General features: G+C 36.9%; 3 protein-coding genes and 1 long non-coding RNA gene across 4 annotated transcripts; 1 reads left to right on the forward strand and 3 right to left on the reverse strand.

The window, feature by feature from the left end:
* Positions 1-1,486: 1,486 nt before the first annotated feature.
* Positions 1,487-8,847, reverse strand: LOC125906735 (uncharacterized). The gene is made up of 2 exons (XM_049607014.1): positions 8,044-8,847; positions 1,487-3,289 (listed from the first exon to the last, which is right to left on the reverse strand). Exon 2 carries the CDS (start codon positions 2,799-2,801, stop codon positions 1,803-1,805), a length of 999 nt encoding a protein of 332 aa, XP_049462971.1. The 5' UTR covers positions 2,802-3,289; positions 8,044-8,847; the 3' UTR covers positions 1,487-1,802.
* Positions 8,848-14,251: 5,404 nt separating this feature from the next.
* LOC125906721 (uncharacterized) lies at positions 14,252-16,457 on the reverse strand. The gene is made up of 2 exons (XM_049606930.1): positions 15,128-16,457; positions 14,252-15,050 (listed from the first exon to the last, which is right to left on the reverse strand). Exons 1-2 carry the CDS (start codon positions 16,268-16,270, stop codon positions 15,045-15,047), a joined length of 1,149 nt encoding a protein of 382 aa, XP_049462887.1. The 5' UTR covers positions 16,271-16,457; the 3' UTR covers positions 14,252-15,044.
* Positions 16,458-17,137: 680 nt separating this feature from the next.
* On the forward strand, positions 17,138-17,643 carry LOC125906803 (uncharacterized). Its single transcript, XR_007452155.1, has 3 exons — positions 17,138-17,294; positions 17,361-17,453; positions 17,535-17,643. It is a non-coding gene; the product is annotated as an uncharacterized LOC125906803 (long non-coding RNA).
* A 2,921-nt stretch (positions 17,644-20,564) lies between these two features.
* Positions 20,565-21,692, reverse strand: LOC120958512 (uncharacterized). The gene is made up of 2 exons (XM_040381364.2): positions 21,599-21,692; positions 20,565-21,522 (listed from the first exon to the last, which is right to left on the reverse strand). Exons 1-2 carry the CDS (start codon positions 21,637-21,639, stop codon positions 20,565-20,567), a joined length of 999 nt encoding a protein of 332 aa, XP_040237298.2. The 5' UTR covers positions 21,640-21,692.
* Positions 21,693-23,789: the final 2,097 nt, after the last annotated feature.

Raw genomic sequence — 23,789 nt, forward strand, 5'->3', positions numbered from 1 at the left:
TTTCATACAATATCCGCCATCAAGGCTAAATATAATAGACTTAAAACTAATTTAATACTAACAAATAAACAAAATAATTCATGAAAAACTAAGCCTAACTAACCTAGTCTTGACCTTGCAAAAAAGAAAAGAAAAAAAACAAGAGTAGAGCGTAGAGACTATCATAAACTTAACAAAAACAAAAAAAAGAGAGTAATAGAAAACTAAGGAGAATAATTAAAGGGAATTAGAAGAAAAAATACGGTTACGGAAAGAGTTAAGAGAGGAGTCGAAATCAAAGAGATAGTAAAAGTGGTTATACAACCTGAAACAGGACAGAAGAGGGTCATTGAAAGTATAAAGAGTATGACGTGTTTCAATTGACAGAGGATCACGTGGACGAAGAGAACGAGAGGGAACATACAGCGAGATGGACGAGAGTAAATCAGGAGCATCAGTAGCAGAAAGTAATAAGCCACCAATAAAACAAGCCTGAAACACTTGGCGGCGGAAGCTTAAGGAGTGAAGATTGAATAACTGCAATCGCGTTTCATAGGGAGGTAGTGAGGCAGCACCGAACAAACGACGAAAGGCAATCCTGGTAAAGAAGCGCTGAATGCTTTCAATTCTCGAACAGCCATCAATAGTGGGAGGATTCCAGATGATACTTGCATATTCAAGAATAGGCCTTACCAAAGCACAATAAAGGATTCTTAGGATGCTTTGATCTCTAAAAATAGAGGTAAAACGTAAGATAAACCCAAGGGTTCGATTTGCTTTTAGTAGCACCTCATCAAGCTGCAGTTTAAAGTTAAGACGACAGTCAAGTATAATACCAAGGTCACGAATGGACATAACACGAGAGAGGGAAGCGCTAGAGAGAGTATAGTTACCCAAGCGGCATCGCTGAGAGAGAATTGAGCTTTTCCCGTTGTTTCCCCCCCTGACATACCCACGAACGGTGTGTTTGTTTCTACGCGATGCGTTATTCTCTGTTGTTGTTGTTGCTTTTAACACTGTTACCACAAGAGCTTGAAGCAAGAAGCGTTTCACACCATCACCGTCTCACCCAGACTTTGGTGTTGTGATGCGTTTATTTGTACCCCCGCCCCTATGTTCTTCTTACCCTTACCGCGCACCCCATACATTCTGACTTAGAATTCAAAGCAAAGCGAAATGGTCTAATCGAAATTGGAAAAGATGAGTGATGGATATTTCATTACGATTCAGATCACATATTTTATAAGAAAATTCACATAAACTTGTACTAAAATTTGATGGAAAAATTAAAGGTTTCCGCCATCGGTATAATGATATAAAAATAATTATATTAACAACTTATATATAATATATTATATATATTATAATACAATATACCATATGTATAAATGTATATATAAGTATATACATATATATATATATATATACATATATATATATATATATATATATATATATGTATTTGTATATATATAATTATGTTTACGATAGCCCGGAGTAAGTTTTAAAAAATATTACCTTTATTTGCGAACTGCTAAACTAAGACTAAAGCTAACTTCTGGATTCGGTACTATTTAGCTAGGCTGGTGTTTTCGGTGCTGCCAGGTTTGCCGGTCACGTTGTCGTCCACGTTTATGATGATCATGTTGCCTCGGTCCGGAACATACGACACCACACCTGGTCGTGGGAACCTGCTTCCAGTGGAGTTCCCGTTGGAACCTGACTCCGCGCGTGGAGTAACATCGATGGCTCGCTTGCGACCGTTTTCTTACTCAGCACCTGTATCATAGCGCGTAGCGCATGTGTACATAACTCCTCCCTCCTTAAACGTCGAGCGTCCTCGATCGACTTACCGACGTTTGCAGTGGGATGATGTTGTGAATAGCTTCGGTAGACATTTTCTTCTCTGCATGTTTGGTTTTGTGTTTGTAGATGCAAAATGCAGTTATAAGAAAGCCTGTTAGAACAACAATTAATATCCCTCCTGCAATTGTATGCGTGCGTAAGCGGAGTGTTATTGTATGGAGTTGATGTATGTTACTAATATGCATTGTGTGCAGATCTTGTATACTTGGCTTGTTAAGAGTTATTTCTGTTTTGCTGCCAGTTAAGGGTAGGAAGTAGTCTTCTTGGTCTAACACATCAATATGCGCAGTAAATGTGCTATTTAAGATTCTTACGGTGCAATTGCCGGTTTCAATTAGTGTGGGTACTGCTATTATTTGGCTGTTTGAACATGAATCAATGACTGGCACTCCAAGGGTGGTATCGATTAGAATGACTCCTGGTTTCATTTCTCGTATTATCGTATGCTCGGAGCTCGTGGTGGTGGTACATTTAGATGGATGATTTCTGATGATATTTGAGATACACTTGTCGTTTAGCGGTTGTGGGTTGTTGCAAATCGTGCACTCCTCGTTAACATTGAAAATGGTGTTTTTATGTTTGGCTACAAATTTTACATCCGTCTCTACTCGGGTGTTGTTTACGTTTAGAGTTTCTATTCGTAAGAGGTCATAATCTTTTCGCTCTACTATCGGTATTTTTACTACTAGAAATATTTTTTTACCTATTGCTGTAACTATGCATGAAACATATTGTGAAATTTCCTCTTTAAAGTTCAGAAATATTTTCTGATCTTTTAATGTTTGCCATATATATTCCGTTTCGTTTGACGATAGAATATTTTTGTTTATTATGTTAGAACGAGCAAAGCTAATCTGTTCTTCTATGTCTTCTAGCAGTTGTACAATGTTATCAATGTTCAGGATAAGATTTACTTGTTCTATTTCAGTTTTTACGACTTTTATCTGATTATTCATTTGATTTTCGATTTTTTTAAGAGTTTGTGTAATTTTGTTCACTGATTTTTCTATTTCGGAATTAATTCTAACTTGAGCGTTAATGTTGGATATGATTTTGTTTTCTGAATGTTCTAAATGTTCTAGGTTGCTGTTAATTATGTTCAAATCTTCTTGATCTGGATTTCCTGCGATTATTTTTATAATTGTTCCTAAACCATTTATTATGCCTCTCTTTTGTTTTCTAGGCCTTATATTTCCTAATTTCTTATAAGCTGATAGGATTTTATAGTCTAAGGTGTCCTTAAGATGGTTGGTTAGGCTAATATTATTGGCTAAATTCTGAATATAGTTAAGGTTAGTTTCTATTTTTTCCAGATTTATTGTATGTATTACTCTATGATATCCAATTTTTATTTTGGCCGTTCCTATTTTTATTGCAACTATTCTATCTTCTCTAGGAATTTCTCTGTAAATTGTTGCTGTTATAAGTTTTGAATTAGTCAAAACTATTGTGAGGAAAAGAATCATTCCAAATTTCATTTTTAGTTTTTATAATCTTCAGCTGTGATTTCTGTAAGGATGAGAAAGAATTTAAATGGTATGTTAGGTTTTTCGTTTCCTTTTCAATTTTGATTTATGAATTTTTCTTCCATTTCGGTCTAAAATATTTGTAACTAGGTTATCGAAAACTTTCGTTTCACGATACCTTTCTTCGTGTTTTAAATTATTTCTTTTCCTTTCGAAGATCGTGTCATTGTCGTTGAATAGTTCTGGTTCTTCTCGTGTTTTGTTTAATTTTTCTATGTATTTGGATTTTTTTTCTTTTTGTTTTGTGGCATACACTCTATAAAGTTCCTCTTTTTGTTTAATTCTTTCTTGAAGGTCCTCAGGGATAGGATCTTCGTTTTTGAAGCCGAAAAATAGTTCTTTAGGGGATATGTTTGTTTGAGAGTGTATAGAATCATTGTAAATTGAGACTGCCAAATTAATTTTTGAAGTAGTTGATAAATTTTTTGTAGAATCTCGTAGTGAGATTATGTTGTGTAATTCTCTTATTGTTCTATGGACAATTTCAATTGTTCCATTTGAAGAGGATTGACCAACACTTGTATAATGAGATTCTATATTATTTTCTTCAAGAAATTGTTTGATTGTGGTGGATTTAAACGAACATTCTTGGTCCATCACAAGCAAACAAGGTCTTCCAACGTTAGCGAAGAATTGAGTTAGTGCTTTTAGTATATGTATAGCGTTTCTTGATTGTAAAGGAATCGCCATGGTTAGTCTTGAGAACTTATCGCAAAGGGTTAGAAAATGTTTATCACTAATTATAAAGATGTCCATATGAACGATTTCCAAAGGTTTTTTAGGAGTGGCAGTAATTTGATATTTTTGTTTATATGGGCGTCTTTCATATTTAGCTTTTTGACATATTTTGCAAATGTTAATAAATTTAGTAATTTTAGTTTTCATGTTTGGAAAATAATATTTTCTAGAGATATGTAGTTTGGTTTCAATAATTCCTCTATGGTTTGCATTATGTTGTCGTTCAATAATCAAATCCTGGTCAATTTCATCAGTTACATCTTCTAAAATTGTTTTTGTCCAAAATAGTTTGATCGATTTTGCGCGAGAGAAATAGTTTTTGTAGATAATTTGTAAGTTTTGTAAGATTTTTTCGCTGCAACAAATGCCAGTAACACATTTGGGAGATGCATATTCTTTGATTATGTTGATCAACATAGCTGGTCCAAAAAGGGGTGTTTTTATTGTTATTCTATGATAATTTCCGAAAAGTGTAATTGCTTCTCGAGAATCATTATTATTTTCTTCTAGAATTATTTGATTTCTTAATTCATTTAGTGGTTTTTCAGTTGCTGGGATGAATTCGTCATCATTAGTATCTGCTGAGTGTTGCGTCATAGTGTCAGTATTGTTAGAGGCAGTATTTGCATTTAATTCGGATGTTAAAGCAGGGTTTTCCGTTATGCGGGATAGTGCATCTGCATTTCCATTAAGAGTACCTTTTTTATACTTAATTTCAAATTCGAATTCTTCCAAGGCAAGTTTCCAATGAAGAAGTCTTCTATTTAAATCATTTTTCTGTCTTAGCCAAACAAGAGGTTTGTGGTCAGTTCTTATTTCAAAAACTGTTCCGAAAATGTACGGTCGGAAATGCTTGGTTGCCCAAACAATGGCGAGTAGCTCTTTTTCGGTAGCTGAATAGTTGCACTCTGTTTCGTTAAGCGTTCTAGAAGCGTAAGCGATTGGGTGTTCCTTACCATCTTCGAATTTTTGTGAAAGTACAGCGCCAAGGGCGAAGTCACTTGCGTCTGTTTCTAAAATGAATTTTCTGCTAAAATCAGGATATTTTAAAATGGGATCAGTAGTGAGCATTTGTTTACAATCGTTGAAACAATTTATAAATTCGTCATTATGTGTTATTTTAGAACCTTTCTTAAGACATTTTGTGAGAGGTTTGGTCAGTTTTGAAAAATCTTTTATAAATTTTCTGTAATAACCAAGGATTCCTAAGAAGCCTTTAATGTGGGTTGTTGTTTTTGGTATGGGCCAATGCAATATTTTTTCTATTTTGTTTGGATTGGGTTTGATGCCATCTTGAGTTACGATGTGTCCTAAGAATTCACACTCTTTTCTTAAAAATTCACATTTGTCTAATTGAACCTTTAAATTTGATTCAATTAATTTTTTCAACACTTTATTCAAATTGTCCAAATGTTGTTGGAGTGATTTACCAAAAATAATAATATCATCTAGATATACGAGACAGTTTCTTCCTACAAGGTCACCTAAAATATTATTCATGGCTCGTTGAAAAGTAGCAGGTGCGTTTTTCAAGCCAAAGGGCATTCGTATAAACTCGAAGTGTCCTTTTTCTGTGCTAAAAGCTGTTTTTGGTCTATCCTTTTTATCAACTTCAATTTGATGAAAGCCGGATTTTAAATCAAGTGTAGTGAAGTACATGCTTCTACCTAACTTGTCCAAAATTTCTTCTATATTGGGAATAGGGTATCGATCATCGATCGTTTTTTCATTCAATTTTCTATAGTCAACCACGATGCGCCATTTCTCCTTTCCACTTGCATCTGATTTTTTAGGGACTATCCAGATTGGGGATGTCCATGGGGATATAGAATGTTGGATAATACCATCAGCAATCATTTCTTCGATTTGCCTATTCACTTCTGCTTTATGAATATTGGGGTATCTATAAGTTTTTGTGTGAATGGGTATATCGTCTTTAGTTTTTATTCGATGTCTAATAGCGGTGGTGCATGAAAGTTTTTCTTTTTCTTGATGGATGATGCCTAGATTTTGTTTAAGAATTTCGAAAAGTTTATGTTTTTCTTCTTTGTTTAAATGATCGGTGCGAATTAAATTTTCGAGATTTGCTATGTAATTTTGCGGATGATCATTATATGGGTGTGTGCTCATGTGATTTATTTCGATCATTTTGTCCAATTCATATGTTTTTGCTGGTTTAGTCCAATGAAATGTTAATGTGTCGCCGTAATTTCTGGCAAGAACTTTAGCATATCCTTGTTTTGCTTTATAAACGCCTGAAGGAATTATTGCATCTTTTATTTGAATGTCTTTTGGAAGAAAAATGTTTCCTTTTGTTTGAGAAACAGGAAGCTTTATAATTTGAGAATTATTAGCATTTAATGTAATTGAAGGGGGTTCTAATGTTCTTATTTCTAAGTCGATTGTACGATCGGGTAGAATAAGTTTATGATTTTTTGTATCAATTAGTGTTTCCATATCGGAGAGTGATTCGTATCCGAGTATTCCGTCAAAATAATTATGACATTTGAAAAGGTAAAATTTTAATTTTTTATCTAGAATGGTTATGAATGTGCATTCTTGTGATTTGAACTTACCATTTTTATTTTTTATGGTGATTGTTTCGCATTTCACTCTTTGAGTTAGTGGAACTAATTCTGGATTTAAAAAGTTTTTGTTCGCTCCGCTGTCTACTAAGAGTTTGATGTTTGAACCATTTAATTTTGTTGTGTAAAAGGGTAGTCCGTTAATTGCGTTTAACTCGGTGGGTTTAAGTTTGCAGTAATTTGAAAATTTACATCTTCTTCATTATCGGTTTCTTCGTCTGAATCGGATTCTTCTGATATTGTTTTTCCGTCATCTTCTTCGGCTGTATGCGAGAAAATTTTGTTTCTCATATTGGACCGTAAGGATTGATCGACGTCCATGGGAATAATTTTTGTACGATCTGAAGATGGTTTCATGTTATTGAATGGTCTATTTTCAAGGTGTTTAGGTTGTGAAAATTTATTATCCCTTTTTACATTTTTGTCGACACTAGGATGTTTTTCGAACCCATTATTGGTGTTTGATTTGGTTCTTTCAGCGTTTTGGAATCTGCATAGAAAGGCATAAGCTGATTCCAAGTCTTCTGGTTGTGCGGTTTGTGCATATCCAAAATATGTTTTGCTCAGACCATTTATGAACGCAGCGAGGCATTCTTGTTCTAAAAACAGGTTAATTGCCTCCCAATGTGAAGCGTATACCGTATTTTGTCTTGCTACTGATTTCATATTGATCAAAATTTCTTTTGTTTTTCTATAGTGAAGGCTCAAAGATTCGTTTTGTTTTAGGTTCCACAGTTGTGTTTGATACGTTGCGATGTTGTTTCGATCGCCATAAACGTTCTGCAAAATATCTGCGACTTCATCAAAAGTAGTAGGGTTTCCGTTCACACAAATAGTGTCACGTGCTTTGCCCTCTATCTTATTAATTACGGTCTGTTCGTAGACACTGAATATTTCTGGTGCCACATTGTTTCTGAAGAGGTCTAGTGTTTTTTTAACTGTTGTTAACCAGCCGATTAACTGTTTTTTGTTTCCGTCGAATCCGGGAATGACCCTAATTGGATCCGGGATATGAAAATAGTCAGCACTGCGACTCGAGGTCGTTGGCTGTTGTTGTTGTTGGAAGCGTTGTAAACTATCGTTTTCCGCTTGGAGTGTGTTAACGCGTTCCTCTAACGAGCGCATAGATTCAATCAATGCGTGTATATTTTGTTCCATTTTCACTGGAATTTTCTTGTCCTTAGTGAAGTTCAAAGAACGAACTTTTGGGAAAGGGGTATATTTTGGCATTCAATGATAAAAATTGTTTGTTGCCTACCGCCTTTTTATTATAAGAGTAGGGGAACTTATGCTTTAGGATGTAACTCACCTTTTTATCCACTTGTCGGGAAATTAGAGTTTTCCGTTACCTGTCCTTTGCTTTGTCCTTCCTCTTCTTCTTCGGTCGCTCGTTGTCCACGGATTGGGTCAGCGATTGTCCTTCCTTTTCTTCCTTGGTCGCTCGTTGTCCACGGATTGGGTCAGCGATTGTCCTTCCTTTTCTTCTTTGGTCACTCGTTGTCCACGGGTTGGGTCAGCGATTGTCCTGCGTTGATTAGTTTACCCAGTAACGCTGGCTGGGGAGTCTTGCCGCTTTTTGTTTTGTTCGAATGTTCTCTTCCAATTCTAAATAGTTTAAACCAATCGTTCGTGCACTTGTTCTTACACTTTATGAAATAATGAAATTCACGCGATCGTCACGAGTCAACCACGGATCGGGCGATGGAGCAAAGTCCGGGCGATACACAGATTTATTTCCGTTATTTCACTGCACTGTACTTGAACACTTGTCACTGAACGTGAATTGGGCCTAGCCGACTGCGCCAATTATGTTTACGATAGCCCGGAGTAAGTTTTAAAAAATATTACTGGGGATCTTTATTTGCGAACTGCTAAACTAAGACTAAAGCTAACTTCTGGATTCGGTACTATTTAGCTAGGCTGGTGTTTTCGGTGCTGCCAGGTTTGCCGGTCACGTTGTCGTCCACGTTTATGATGATCATGTTGCCTCGGTCCGGAACATACGACACCACACCTGGTCGTGGGAACCTGCTTCCAGTGGAGTTCCCGTTGGAACCTGACTCCGCGCGTGGAGTAACATCGATGGCTCGCTTGCGACCGTTTTCTTACTCAGCACCTGTATCATAGCGCGTAGCGCATGTGTACATAACTATATACTTATATCTACATTTTTTCATCTGGTATATTATATATATATATATATATATATATATATATATATATATATATATATATATATATATATATATATATATATATATATATATATATATATATATATATATATATATATATATATATATATGTATATATATGTATATACTTATATATACATTTATACATATGGTATATTGTATGATAATATATATAATATATTATATATAAGTTGTTAATATAATTATTTTTATATCATTATACCGATGGCGGAAACCTTTAATTTTTCCATCAAATTTTAGTACAAGTTTATGTGAATTTTCTTATAAAATATGTGATCTGAATCGTAATGAAATATCCATCACTCATCTTTTCCAATTTCGATTAGACCATTTCGCTTTGCTTTGAATTCTAAGTCAGAATGTATGGGGTGCGCGGTAAGGGTAAGAAGAACATAGGGGCGGGGGTACAAATAAACGCATCACAACACCAAAGTCTGGGTGAGACGGTGATGGTGTGAAACGCTTCTTGCTTCAAGCTCTTGTGGTGACAGTGTTAAAAGCAACAACAACAACAGAGAATAACGCATCGCGTAGAAACAAACACACCGTTCGTGGGTATGTCAGGGGGGGAAACAACGGGAAAAGCTCAATTCTCTCTCAGCGATGCCGCTTGGGTAACTATACTCTCTCTAGCGCTTCCCTCTCTCGTGTTATGTCCATCCGTGACCTTGGTATTATACTTGACTGTCGTCTTAACTTTAAACTGCAGCTTGATGAGGTGCTACTAAAAGCAAATCGAACCCTTGGGTTTATCTTACGTTTTACCTCTATTTTTAGAGATCAAAGCATCCTAAGAATCCTTTATTGTGCTTTGGTAAGGCCTATTCTTGAATATGCAAGTATCATCTGGAATCCTCCCACTATTGATGGCTGTTCGAGAATTGAAAGCATTCAGCGCTTCTTTACCAGGATTGCCTTTCGTCGTTTGTTCGGTGCTGCCTCACTACCTCCCTATGAAACGCGATTGCAGTTATTCAATCTTCACTCCTTAAGCTTCCGCCGCCAAGTGTTTCAGGCTTGTTTTATTGGTGGCTTATTACTTTCTGCTACTGATGCTCCTGATTTACTCTCGTCCATCTCGCTGTATGTTCCCTCTCGTTCTCTTCGTCCACGTGATCCTCTGTCAATTGAAACACGTCATACTCTTTATACTTTCAATGACCCTCTTCTGTCCTGTTTCAGGTTGTTTAACCACTTTTACTATCTCTTTGATTTCGACTCCTCTCTTAACTCTTTCCGTAACCGTATTTTTTCTTCTAATTCCCTTTAATTATTCTCCTTAGTTTTCTATTACTCTCTTTTTTTTGTTTTTGTTAAGTTTATGATAGTCTCTACGCTCTACTCTTGTTTTTTTTCTTTTCTTTTTTGCTAGGTCAAGACTAGGTTAGTTAGGCTTAGTTTTTCATGAATTATTTTGTTTATTTGTTAGTATTAAATTAGTTTTAAGTCTATTATATTTAGCCTTGATGGCGGATATTGTATGAAATAAATGAAATGAAATGAAAATACACACACACACACACACACACACACACACACACACACACACACACACACACACACACACACACACACACACACACACACACACACACACACACACACACACACACACACACACACACACACACACACACACACACACACACACACACACACACACACACACACACACACACACACACACACACACACACACACACACATACACACACACACATACACACACACAGCTCCCATGTGTGTGAGGAGTTGAGTTGAGTCTCGAGTCATGAAGGACGTGTTGTTTCCAGCTCCGCTGCGAAAGTGTATTTTCAAAGTGTTTTTGGTTCTGTGCGCCAGTGACTTTGCCATTACCATTTTCTTTGTTACATTGTGGTGCCCTGTGAAGTGCGGTTTTTTTGGTGGAGGACAGTTTTTGGATTGGTGTGAACGGCGAAGCGATTTTCACGTCCTCGCTCTGCGGTGTGGTGCCGGCGGTGCCGCTTAAGCGGCTCGCCTTGCCCGGTGGGCCCTGTCGCGAGGGTCTTGCCCGATCCTAGGGCGGGGAGTGTTATTGGCGGCTCGATTTCGGCAGTTCTGATGCTTTGGACATAGGAGTGCGTTTTGTGCGCTTTGTTTATTTGCGCACTACTTTGCTGTTCCTACGGGTGTTATTAGGCTGACAGTGACGCCGTTTTCTTGAGTGCAGCAAACGTACTTGTTTCCATAGTGTGTGTTAAATGTGCGATTCTCTAGTGGTTGCTACTACGCACACTTTATCGAGCAACGCAACGTGTGTGTTTGTGCCTATCATACTGTGAGTTACTAATACTGTAAGGCCGCGGGGCCACGGGGCTTTCTCAAGCTGAGAAAACGTTCTCAGGCACTCATTTAAGTTTCTCAAGCACTCAAAACTCAAACATATGGTATATTATGTTAATATATATATATATATATATATATATATATATATATATATATATATATATATATATATATATATATATATATATATATATATATTGTAAGACATTATATTTTATTTTCTGCACAAAGCTACAGCATACCGCACAAGTCCTATCTTGCCGACTTCTAAACATCGTCTATCTGCCCGTCTGACGTTTTCACCAGTGTCAAAAGTGACACACAAACTAAGGTTATTAAAGTGTGACGTGTGTAGCGAGGTTTATATAACTAGCGAGCTAAATTCAATGTTTACAGCTCGGCCGTTCCTGACAGTAAATTGTCCTCAATTTGTTTCTATAGTGTTGCTGGGGGTTTCAGTTTAAGGGTCAGAATTCACCGCAATCCACGACCTCAACTTGTCTGACTCTAAAACGCTATCATATGGTATCTGACTTTGTTTAAAACCATCGACATCACGGATTACGTAGCGATCATGTGGCAATCGTTTATGTATGACATATGGTCCTTTAAATTTAGCTACAAGTTTTTTATTTGTATTGGGAGTATTATCTATGTTACGGATGGCTACTAAGTCTCCTTCTTCAAACTCTAGAGCAGGGCGATGTTTCTTACAAAACTGGTTCATGTTTACTTGTTGTGACTTGATTATGTTTTCTGAGGCCTCAGAACGTATTTTTTCAAAATTTCTAGGGTATTCAATACTTCCATCAAGATATTCTGTCAACTCATCAATGACGGTGCCGCGCTGTTCAACACCAAACAAAAGAATGGATGGAACATTTTTTGTTGACGAGTGCACAGTGTTATTCAATGAATATTCTACCATTTGTAATTTTGAGCTCCAATCAGCATGATCTAAAGGATCAGAAATTTTGCTTAAAATTGGTCTTATTACTCTATTTACTCTTTCCACTTGACCATTTGCTTGAGGAGAAGAAACAGCAGTAAGAGTGTGAGAAATATTATTATTTTCGAGAAATTTTTTAAATTCATTCGACGTAAAACACGTAGCACGATCACTCACTAGTCGTTTTGGCCGACTGTAATAGGCAAAATATTGTTTTAATGCATTACATACTTCTTTACTACTTGTGGACGTGGCTGAGTATAGTTTTGTGAATTTTGTAAATGAATCGATGACTACAAGTAGAAACTTTTTCTTTGATTGCAGGGAAGGTAGTGGTCCTAGATGATCTATATGAACTGTATCAAAAGGAATTGGAGCTTTGTATATATTGTGTAAATTACGCTGATCTTTCCGTGGTGGTGCGGAGTAAATTATGCATTTGAGGCAATTTTTTATGTAATTCTGCACATAGTTTTTCATTCCAGCAAACCAATAGAACTTACTCAGTTGGGCACAACATTTATCAACACCAAGATGGCCAATTTTTTCGTGAATGTTACGAATTAAGTTGGTTATCATGCCTTTAGGAACAAGCAGTTGCAATTTTCCTTGGGAAGGTTGACGGTACACAGTCCCATTCATTAATAAATATCCTTGTACCGTATTATTTTCAAGCCTAGTTTTTAGTGTTTGTATTTCGGGATCCTGTGACTGGGCAATTTGTAACTGGAAGTTGATGTCAATGTCGTCGACTGCTGCAGCTACATTGCTACGGCTGAGGGCATCAGCATGACTCATTACATTGCCGGGGCGATATTGCATTGAGTAATCGTAATCCTCCAAAAATAGAGACCATCTGGCAATTTTTGCCGAACAATTGCGATTCTTTAGGGTCTCTACTAGTGAATTGCAATCCGTGACTATTTTGATATGGATACCGTGCACGTAGGAATGGAAACGCTTAAGGGCATAAATTACCGAAAGAGTCTCCAGTTCGTAACTATGCAGGTTTGCTTCACTTGCAGAAGCAGTTTTGGAAAAATAAGCCACCGGGTGGAATTTTCCATCATCTTGCTTCTGTAGGAGAATCGACCCAAATCCTATTGAACTCGCATCACAATGCAATTCAGTCTCTCTGTTGGGATCATATATCGCTAGGACCGGAGCATTTAACAATTTTGTTTTTAATTTATTAAAAGCGTCTAAACAAGTTTCATCGAAAACGAATTTTGTGTTCTCCTTCAACAAGTTACTCAAAGGTTTAGCAATATTAGAAAAGGATGGTACAAAGCGTCTAAAATATGAAAAAAGACCCAAACAGCGTTGCACTTCTTTAGCTGTTGCGGGCAATGGATAGTTCTGGATTGCTTTTAAATGATAGTCACTTGGATGTATTCCCTTAGAATTCACATGGTACCCTAAATATTCCAGATCACTATGACCAAATTTGCATTTATCCAAACGCAGTTCAAGTTCTTTATCGTTCGCAAAACGCTATTAAGTGTTGCTACGTGTTCGTCTATATTTTCTGACGCAATAATTATGTCGTCCAAATAAACTACAAGTTTCCTTTCATCTATATACTCTCGCAAAACTGAATTAATAAACCGTTGGAATTGTGAAGGAGCATTTTTCAATCCAAACGGCATTCTCACATACTCATATTGTCCATCTGGTGTAACAAAAGACGTATATTTAATGGAGTCCTCATGCATTCTAACTTGATGGAATCCGCTCTTTAAATCCAAGAGAGTAAAAACCTTCTTATTGCTGAGATGTTCAAGACACGTGTCGATTAATGGTAAAGGGTAGTTATCCCGTATCGTGATTTTGTTTAGAGGCCGGTAATCGACACACATACGAGTCTCACCGTTCTTTTTGCGAACTAATACTAACGCAGAGGCATATGGGGAACTGCTAGGGCGGATTATCTGTTTTTGTAAAAGATCTTGAACTATGTCTCGAATTTTATTTCGTTCAGCATAAGATAATCGCCTTGGTTTACAATAGATGGGAGTACTATTTGTGACACTAATGGTCATTGAATGAACGGGCTCCGTAATTGACTCTGTTGACACTCGCAAATACAGGGTTTCCCACGATTTATTGGTCAGTTCCCATGATTTTTTGGTGCGTTCCCACGATTTTTTGGTTGTATCCCATAGATTTTTGGTTCGATCCTATAATTTATTGGTATTTTCCGATTGGATATCAATACAATTAGACCAAAAAATTCTGGGAAACGACCAAAAAATCGTGGGAACGCACCAAAAAAATATGGGAATCCACCAAAAATTGATGGGAACCAACCAATATATCGTGGGAAACCCTGTAATGATTAAATACCCCAGAAATTATTTCCTGTGACTGTTCGTGGTTTAAATTGGAGCCTACATCTATTTTTGCCTCCTCGGAACTAATGTCGATCGCACATAACTCGCTAAATGTCGTGGTTATATTTTCAGAGACAGCATTATTATTATCATCAACCGAACCAATGGACTGCGAATGAATATCCTCCCCATTCTTACAAAAACCCCGCAAAATCTCTAAATGTTCAAGACGCGCTCTCATGTGTGGTTGAAGTTCGTTTTTATTTATGGTTTTGTAATTCATTAAACTTTGTTTGGAATAACGGTAACGTATGTAATGCAAATGAATATTAAATTTTTTTAACAAATCCCGTCCAATGATAATAGACCATGCCATTTGTTTCTTTGGAATGATGATAAATGAATGGTTAACATAAGTGTCACGAAAACGAATTCTTCCTTCTGCATACCCTAGCGATGTCAAAGGTTGATTTCCTAATCCGCGGAATCCAGAAAAACACGGATATTGGGCAAGAGTCGGGACAAGCTCTTCGCTGACAAAACTCCTAGGGCTACCCGTATCAAACAAAGAAAGTACACGTGAGGGCAAAATCTTGAACTCATTAGAGACTTTGAAAGCAACACTTACCTCCTGAATAGCTTCTATCTGAACTGCGCTTTCATTATAGTTCGGTTCGTGGATAACATTGTTTTGATTTGCTTCACTATGGTAGATGGCAGCCGACGTCGATTGAGTACGATGAGTGCAATCTCGAGCAACGTGTCCCATATTTCCACATAGGAAGCAAGACCCATTTCGCCGTCGTGGTTGCTGGCAGTCCCGTTGATGATGCCCGTAGTTCGAACAATTGTAGCATTTTATACCTCCAACATTGTCAGGTCTGGTCATTATCCTTGGTTTGAATGAAACTGACACCGGTTGTAAACGTATCGATTCGTATTTTTGCAGGGCTGTCTTAAGTTCGGTCAAAGAGTTTGCAGAAAAACGAATCGCAGCAGCATTCACAGGATCTCCAATTCCATCGATTATTATTGAAACTAGTTCTTGTTCTGATATTGTGGCGTTTTTAGCAATATTTTCCATTTCTAGCACATATCTTATGGTGCTTTCTTGAGGAAGAAGCTGTCTACGGCGAAGCTGATGATATACACTCTCCGGTGAAGGTTTAGTTGAGAAATTTTCCAGAATTTGTTGTTTTAACTCGTCGTAGCTTGTAAACACTATATATTTTGTCAGCATTGCAGCGGTACCATTCAAAAGTCGGCGCGTGATAATAATTTTTTCTAGTTCATTAACATTGAACAATTGAAAAGTTTGTTCAAGTTGCTTAATCCAACATTCGGCATTCTCATTCTTTTCGCCACTAAAACTATCAACTAGCCCTTCGATGCATTTGATTGTGTCCAACGGCAGTGGTTGTTGTATTTGCTTCATGTTGGCCATTTCTTGTTTAAGAAGCGAAACTTCTTTTTCCAGCTTCAATTGTTTTAATTTTGCAGTCAATGTCTCAATTGTACTCGCCGAAGCTTCTGTATTGCCTGACGCTGCTTCGGCACATGTTTCAAATTCCAGAGAAGATGGCGTGGTCTGGATAGTCGCCATTTTGCTTTCGGTGTGTGTTGCATCAAATAGCCGCCTGACTTGGGAGATGGAAACTGATTCAGGCACGGTTTCGCCAACTTCTTTAAGAACACCCATCATTTTATCCTTCGAAATAGATGGCTCCATTGTTTTCTCGTTCGATATCCCACTTCTGAGGTTGTAAGACATTATATTTTATTTTCTGCACAAAGCTACAGCATACCGCACAAGTCCTATCTTGCCGACTTCTAAACATCGTCTATCTGCCCGTCTGACGTTTTCACCAGTGTCAAAAGTGACACACAAACTAAGGTTATTAAAGTGTGACGTGTGTAGCGAGGTTTATATAACTAGCGAGCTAAATTCAATGTTTACAATATATATATATATATATATATATATATATATATATATATATATATATATATATATATATATATATATATATATATATATATATATATATATATATATATATATATATATATATATATATATATATATATATATATAATATATTATAGATAAGTTGTAATATATATTACAAACTTACAAATGTATATATTACAAATGTAACAAACTTACATGTTTCTATTAAAAAAATCTTATCTTGAAGAATTGAAAAAGGAACAGAGTAAATTGTCTGTTTTACTTAATAACATTCATATTGGGATCACACAAAAAATATCAAATAATTACACACGTGCATGAACATGCTTACTAGTTAGGTTATCGTTGTACATAAATGTAATAAAAAACATTTTAATCATTATTAAGTTTATAATTATCTTTCTGATTATTTAAAAAAAACACTGATGTTTGTTTTAATTTAAACCGCTTTGAAAATAGCAATATATATGATACAATTAGAACTCGCTAATTGCATTTATATCATATGTCTACAAAAAAAAGATAGATTTTGTTTATTAGAAAGACATTTTGTAACACGACTAATGTCTGCGTATTTTGTCATGTTTGTTATTTTATACAATGTGGATAAACTGACTTTTTCTCATATTTATGTGAACAACTCGGATTTTTTGTATTCAATTGAAAAAGCAGACTTGAAATTGGCGAGGTTTGAATGTATTTGACTTCGTCACATGGCAGCTCGCATATCTGTCAAGTTAGAAACGTAAACAAACACGGACAACCGCCCGTAAAGATTGTGTGCAGAATAATCGTGAAATTTTATGTGAAAACTCGAGAAAAGGTAAGTGTTCTGTGCATATTTCAGTAAATAAACTATCTTTTAATGCTTGAACACATTATTCCACAGGAAAAACATAATTTCATCCCGAAATTTGGCAACATTCGTCCGAGTATGGTTGAGCAGCTGTGTGTGTGTGTATGCCGACGGAATACGACGCCGGTAAGATGAAATGTTTTACTTTTTAAATCACAATGAATTGCAAAAATAATGCAGATTTAATGATATTGATCTTTGTTACAGTTTCTATAACAATCACTAAAGCCGACTGTGATCGTGATCGGCACATTCTCAACTGGACCAACACACCGGTCGTTGTGTATCTTCAAGCAAACCAACGTAGCCATGCACCACAAAATAGCATGGAAAGGAAAGTATTATAAAATAATATCACATATGAAAGCATTCTAATCTTTCCTTGTTATTTTTCCACTGCAAACAGGACATTGGATCACCGCATCGACAAGTGGTTTTTATGTGCAAGTGTTGTTAAGAAGTGTGTTGTACGGTGTATTACGTGTTTTACTTTATTTGTATCGCTTTGCAAGTGGTACAATTAGTGCGTTTAATCGTTGTAATACAGCTAACTAAAGATTTACCCGAGCATTAGAAGCGGCAACAATACATGTGCCTGACGCAGAGACAACAACGCCGTCGGCATCCGTTGATACCATCCAAAGTGATGGTTGAAATCGTATTTAAACGTGTAAAACCATGTATTGGGGCATGTAAGTATTGAATAATAGCTAAATAAAATACATTTTATCGTTGTACTGGACAATGTGCATCGAAATTAAAAAAAAGTGTGTGTGTTTTTGTTTACATCCGAATACAGAACCCACAACGCTATACTGTGGTTCGAGCACTCGCTAAGTAACGCTTGAGCTTTGAGCTTTCATTGAGCTTACATAGAATGTTACACGCTACTTGCTCACTAAGGACTGCTATCGAGCAGTGTTATGAGCAGGTAGCGAGCAGTAACGCTTCCATACAAAAATCGCGAAACGTAACGCTCCAATGCTATTTGGGTAAATAAAATAGGAGAAAGAGAGTGAGAGAAAGAAATAACAGAACATTTTTCGGGACACAGGCGAAGTAAATTGGATGAACACCAATGAGCAAATGCATTGAGGTAATGCTGAAGTCTCAGACAATCAGAAGAAGAAGACACAGGTAAAAAGATTTTGATATCATCCGCATAAAGGAGATGACCATCAGGAGGTAAAACATTACAAACATCATTGATGAACAAAGAAAACAGAAGTGGACTTAGCACACAACCCTGAGGGACACCTGACGTACAAAAAAACTCCTCAGATAAGTACGACCCGGTTTTAACCCTGCATGATCGATTACTTAAATATGAGGACAGCCAGCTAATAAAGCCATCACCAAAACCAAGTTTAGACAATTTAGCTAATAATAAAGAGTGAGGCAAACTATCAAAAGCAGCATGAAAGTCGGTGTATATTGCATCAAGTTGGGTACCGGCCTCAAAAGATCTAAAAATATTGGAAATAAAAGACATGAGATTAGTTGAAGTAGACCTACCAGGCATAAACCCATGCTGTTTAGGGCTAATAGCGGAACTACAACTATGAAGTATGGTTGGAAGGATACATAGCTCAAAAGTTTTGGCTGTGGCGCAAGTTTGGGTTATCCCACGATAATTAGAAACAATGCTACGGCATCCCTTTTTGTGTACCGGAAAAAGCCAACAGGATTTCCAAAGAGCAGGAAAAACCCCAAGAGAAAGTGAAAGGTTGAAAATTTTAGCAAGGTGTGGAGCAAGCACGTCCTTACAGTTTATTAAAACAGAGGCAGGAATGCCATCTGGACCAGGAGTAAAAGAACGTTTCAACCCAAATAACACCTGTACAACTGTTTCAGAGCTAACCGAAATATCGGAGAGATTAATTAAGTTCTCTGGCGTGTAGAGTAGCCCACCCTCAATAAGGTTAGGGTCACTAACCGGTGGCTCAAACATTTGGGAAAAATGTGCAGAGAATAGCTCACAGATCTCAACAGGCGTAGAGGCAGTTCGAGAATCAAGTACCATTTCATTAGGTAACGTATTGCACCCTCTTCGAATCCTAACAAATTGCCAGAAGGATGCTGGATCAGAACGGAAACGCGATTGCAGTCTACTCGAATAGGCCTCAAAACGAGCCCTGTTGTATAGTCGATGCGCAGAGGCAGCGTACTTAAATAAACGAAAGTTGAAAGCAGATTGGTTCAGACGATACCTCCTAAGATATTTCATTCTATCCTTTTTCAGGTTGCGAAGAGTACGATTGGACCAGGGAGGATTAGGAGGGGAACGAAAAATAGGTGTACATGAAAGGAGTGCAGAGGTTAACAAAGCATTAAACGATTGGACAGCCTCGTCGACCGATGTACATTGATGAAAAAAAAGACCAGTCGGCACGAGATAGAATAGAATTAAGTTTACGATAGTCTGTAAGACGAAAATTATAACGAACACTCAATGAATTAGGAGCAGAAGGCAATTCATTCATAACCCTACTAGCCCTAAATAAAGAAGACGGTAACGCAATTTCCAGAGCAGGATGATGGGCATCCTGGGGCAGGAGCAGTGACGAAGCAGGATACACAGAAGAACAAGCAGCAGCAGCAGAGTTGGAGAGCACCAGGTCCAAATAATGATTTAAATGGTTATGCACCCCGTTCAGCTGATAGAGTTCATGCAGGTTTAACATATCCAAAAAGAAATATGTGGCACATAATGTCTTATAGCTGAAGATGAATCTGGCCTTACTGCGGTAGAAAGCGACCACTCTAACGCAGGTTGATTGAAGTCACCCAGAAGGATAAGATGATCATTCGGTTTCATTTGCATGTATGCATCACTGATGAAAGCAGAAAGGGATTCCAAATAGTTGCGGTCGCTGCTCAAATACGGTGGCACATAAACAATCCCCACATAAAGACGAAACTTAGAAAAAGAAACACGTATACATAAAGCTTCAAGCGTGGGTTGATTAATGTTAAGTGCCACAGAAGGATATCGAACGGAACATGCAAGTAGCACACCACCCCCACGCGAACGTTCGTTGTTTAACCTGCTTCGATCACAGCGGTATATGTTGTAGGCATCACTATCAAGGACCATGTTGGATGGAATCGATTCATTTAACCAGGTTTCAGTAAGGGCAAGCATTTCAAACCCTGATTCATTCGCAGAAAGGCGCAATTCATTGTATTTGGTGCGAAGGCCTCGAACATTTTGGTAATATATCACAAATGGGTCTATTAATTGTGAGCTATCCGTTTGGCAAACGGGCTGATCTGTGGTGAGCGGTTCGTGTTGCTGAGATTGGATTGTGATTGAAGCCCCACCCCCGGTGATAACTGAGGCGGTGTGGGAGGAAACTCCAGTTGAATAGCCTCTAGGATCTCGGTCATCTGGGATGGTGATAGAATCACGCGCTGTGGGGATGGCGATCGATGATCCAAAAAATGATCCGGATGAGCGGTAGTTTTTGGCACAGCTGAAGAGCAATTTTCACTATTTGTACGATGCGAAATAAGCTCGGAAGGGTCAAATCGAGCCCTTTCATGTACACGTTGCTTTGGTAGGCCACGAGCAACAAACTCCCGAACAGTAAGTGAAACTGGCCAAATAGTAGACTGCAGCGCAAGCTCCTTAAGAGATTTAGGAACACTCACTTTGAACGATATGAAGGACATCGAGTCCAGGTTCACACCCTTTTTCGTGAGACGGTAAACATTAATATCGTCCGTTGGTAGCACAGCTTTAAGCCACACACGCATATCATCAGCCGAGACATGCGATTTGATGTTCGTGAAGTATAACCATACTTTCTCGGCTATGCCAGTGTTCGTGATATCATGGTTCAAAACAGGATCAGAAGATGATTTTGTATTTGTTCGGCAGTTTCCAGCACTAATATCACTAGTCACCTTAGTACGATGATTGTAGTGGTTACAGTTGTCAGAATCTTCCACAGTGTTGGTATCGTTCGCAGCTTGGATATCATCAGTGAGCTCCGTTGAGTTAGTAAATGTACGGCGAGCGGAAGCTGTTTTAGTCGTTCTGGATGTATTTGTGGCATTGAGTGACGATACATTAGTGGATGTGTGCGATCGCGATGCGTTGCTAACAGACGGCTTAGCTAATATGGGTGTTAGCGCTCGCTTATCAACGAGAGCAAGGATCTCAGGAAGCAAATCGCTCTTGATAGCCGATCTAAGAGAAGAGAGAGATGAGTCAATTGTGGTGAGAATATCTGCTTTCACCAATTCGAGTAGGGCTGCTATCTCACTTGTGAGAAGTGAATTTGTGCCAATGCGAAACTCGTGACATGTTTTGCACAACCACAACAATTGATTATTACGCCCAAGCTCACGAGTAGAATCACGGGACAACCCCGTGCAATGGGTGTGATGCATGGAACCACAAACACCGGCACAGTACACCGAATTAGCACTATCGGTGGGTGCATTGCAGGTTGAGCACTGCATAACGATGACTCAAGCACAATCTGATGAGTGACAGGAGCAGAAACGAAGCCAAACACTCTCTCGGCAAAAATGTTGAATAAACAGAAGCAGCTTTATATTAATCGAAGGCACGCACTAGCCAGTACGAACAACTCAGCAGCACCACTGTTGCAAATGTTGAGATTCCAGAAATAACACGGCAAAACAGCGTATAAAATCAGGAGCACGAGGAAGGTACATCCACTCAGTTAGACAGTCAATCTCTCTCTGTATATATATATATATATATATATATATATATATATATATATATATATATATATATATATATATATATATATATATATATATATATATATATATATATATATATATATATATCTATATATATATATATATATATATGTATATATATATATATATATATATATATATATATATATATATATATATATATATATATATATATATATATATGTGTGTGTGTGTGTGTGTGTGTGTGTGTGTGTGTGTGTGTGTGTGTGTGTGTGTGTGTGTGTGTGTGTGTGTGTGTGTGTGTGTGTGTGTGTGTGTGTGTGTGTGTGTGTGTGTGTGTGTGTGTGTGTGTGTGTGTGTGTGTGTGTGTGTGTGTGTGTGTGGTGTGTGTGTGTGTGTGTGTGTGTGTGTGTGTGTGTGTGTGTATGTGTGTATGTGTGTGTGTGTGTGTGTGTGTGTGTGTGTGTGTGTGTGTGTGTGTGTGTGTGTGTGTGTGTGTGTGTGTGTGTGTGAAGAAACACAGCTTGACATGATGTCTTATTGCGTTTAGAGCATTCTGATAATCGGGGCGAGTACCGGCTTCGAACGACGACATCCGTTCGACGCTCATGAGAGAATGAGAATCATGAGATACAACTGTCAAGCATTTAAAGACGTTTATATCTACGATTCAAGGATGGTTAAGTGATTAAGTTGAATTTTGATTTTTTTGGCCGTTGGTATTGGATTTCATTAGTTACATCATTATTGGATGATTTGTAATGAATTATAAGGAAGCTTTACCCACTTTCTTTAATTTTGAATTTAACTTATTTCAAATTTAGGAGGGACGACAGAATTGGATTTACTTTTGTTGTGGGCAGCCGTGCCGACCCCTGGACTTGCCACCGGTCAACGTCCAGGGGGACACAGTGTGTCACGCACACTGTCGCACACACTAAGCAGCGCAAGGCTTAGTGTGTGCCGAGCGCCGCACGATTAGAGTGTTTGCGAGCCGATCGAGCAGGAGCTCTCGGCAGGGGCGCTCGGTGCGGCTGGTGCGCGGCCACCGCACTTGTACGTTTTAAAGTGTTGTACGTTCTATTATTATTTATTATGTAAAGTTTTAATATGTATAAATAAAACAATAAGTGCAAAGAGCAGTTCATAAAAACTTTATTAAAAAGTATAAAAATACTGATTGATTTTATTTTAAAGAGTTATAAACGTTATTTACATGGAGCAAATGTTTTTTGATATTTTTCTATAAAGTCTTCAGCAGTGTAACAATTTTATATGAAAAACATTAAATTTGATCTTTACATGAATATTCAAATATCTATTTATATATTTATATATATATATATATATATATATATATATATATATATATATATATATATATATATATATATATATATATATATATATATATATATATATATATATATATATATATATATATATATATATATATATATATATATATATATATATATATATATATATATATATATATATATATATATATATATATATATATATATATATATATATATATATATATATATATATATATATATATATATATATAACTTTTTGTTATAGATATTTGTATGTATATTTATATTCCGATATAATTTATGTTTTTTATATAAATTTTCAAAACTGATGAAAACTTTTTTTATTGGAAATAGATCAACCAATATCAATCAATCAATAGACATTTTCAAAATGTTACATACCTCTAAGTTCAATTCACTTCAATCATTTAAAGCA

This window comes from Anopheles coluzzii, chromosome X (assembly GCF_943734685.1).
Source record: "Anopheles coluzzii chromosome X, AcolN3, whole genome shotgun sequence".
Classification (NCBI taxonomy): domain Eukaryota; kingdom Metazoa; phylum Arthropoda; class Insecta; order Diptera; family Culicidae; genus Anopheles; species Anopheles coluzzii.

Excerpts from the sequence above, each read along its gene's own strand:
- LOC125906735 (XM_049607014.1), bottom strand. The coding sequence starts at position 2,801 with ATGAATAATCAGATAAAAGTCGTAAAAACTGAAATAGAACAAGTAAAT.
- LOC125906721 (XM_049606930.1), bottom strand. The coding sequence starts at position 16,270 with ATGTCTTACAACCTCAGAAGTGGGATATCGAACGAGAAAACAATGGAG.
- LOC120958512 (XM_040381364.2), bottom strand. The coding sequence starts at position 21,639 with ATGTCACGAGTTTCGCATTGGCACAAATTCACTTCTCACAA. Across the intron at positions 21,523-21,598 it reads CACAAATTCACTTCTCACAA|ATCGGCTATCAAGAGCGATT; the intron begins GTGAGATAGCAG and ends CTCTTCTCTTAG.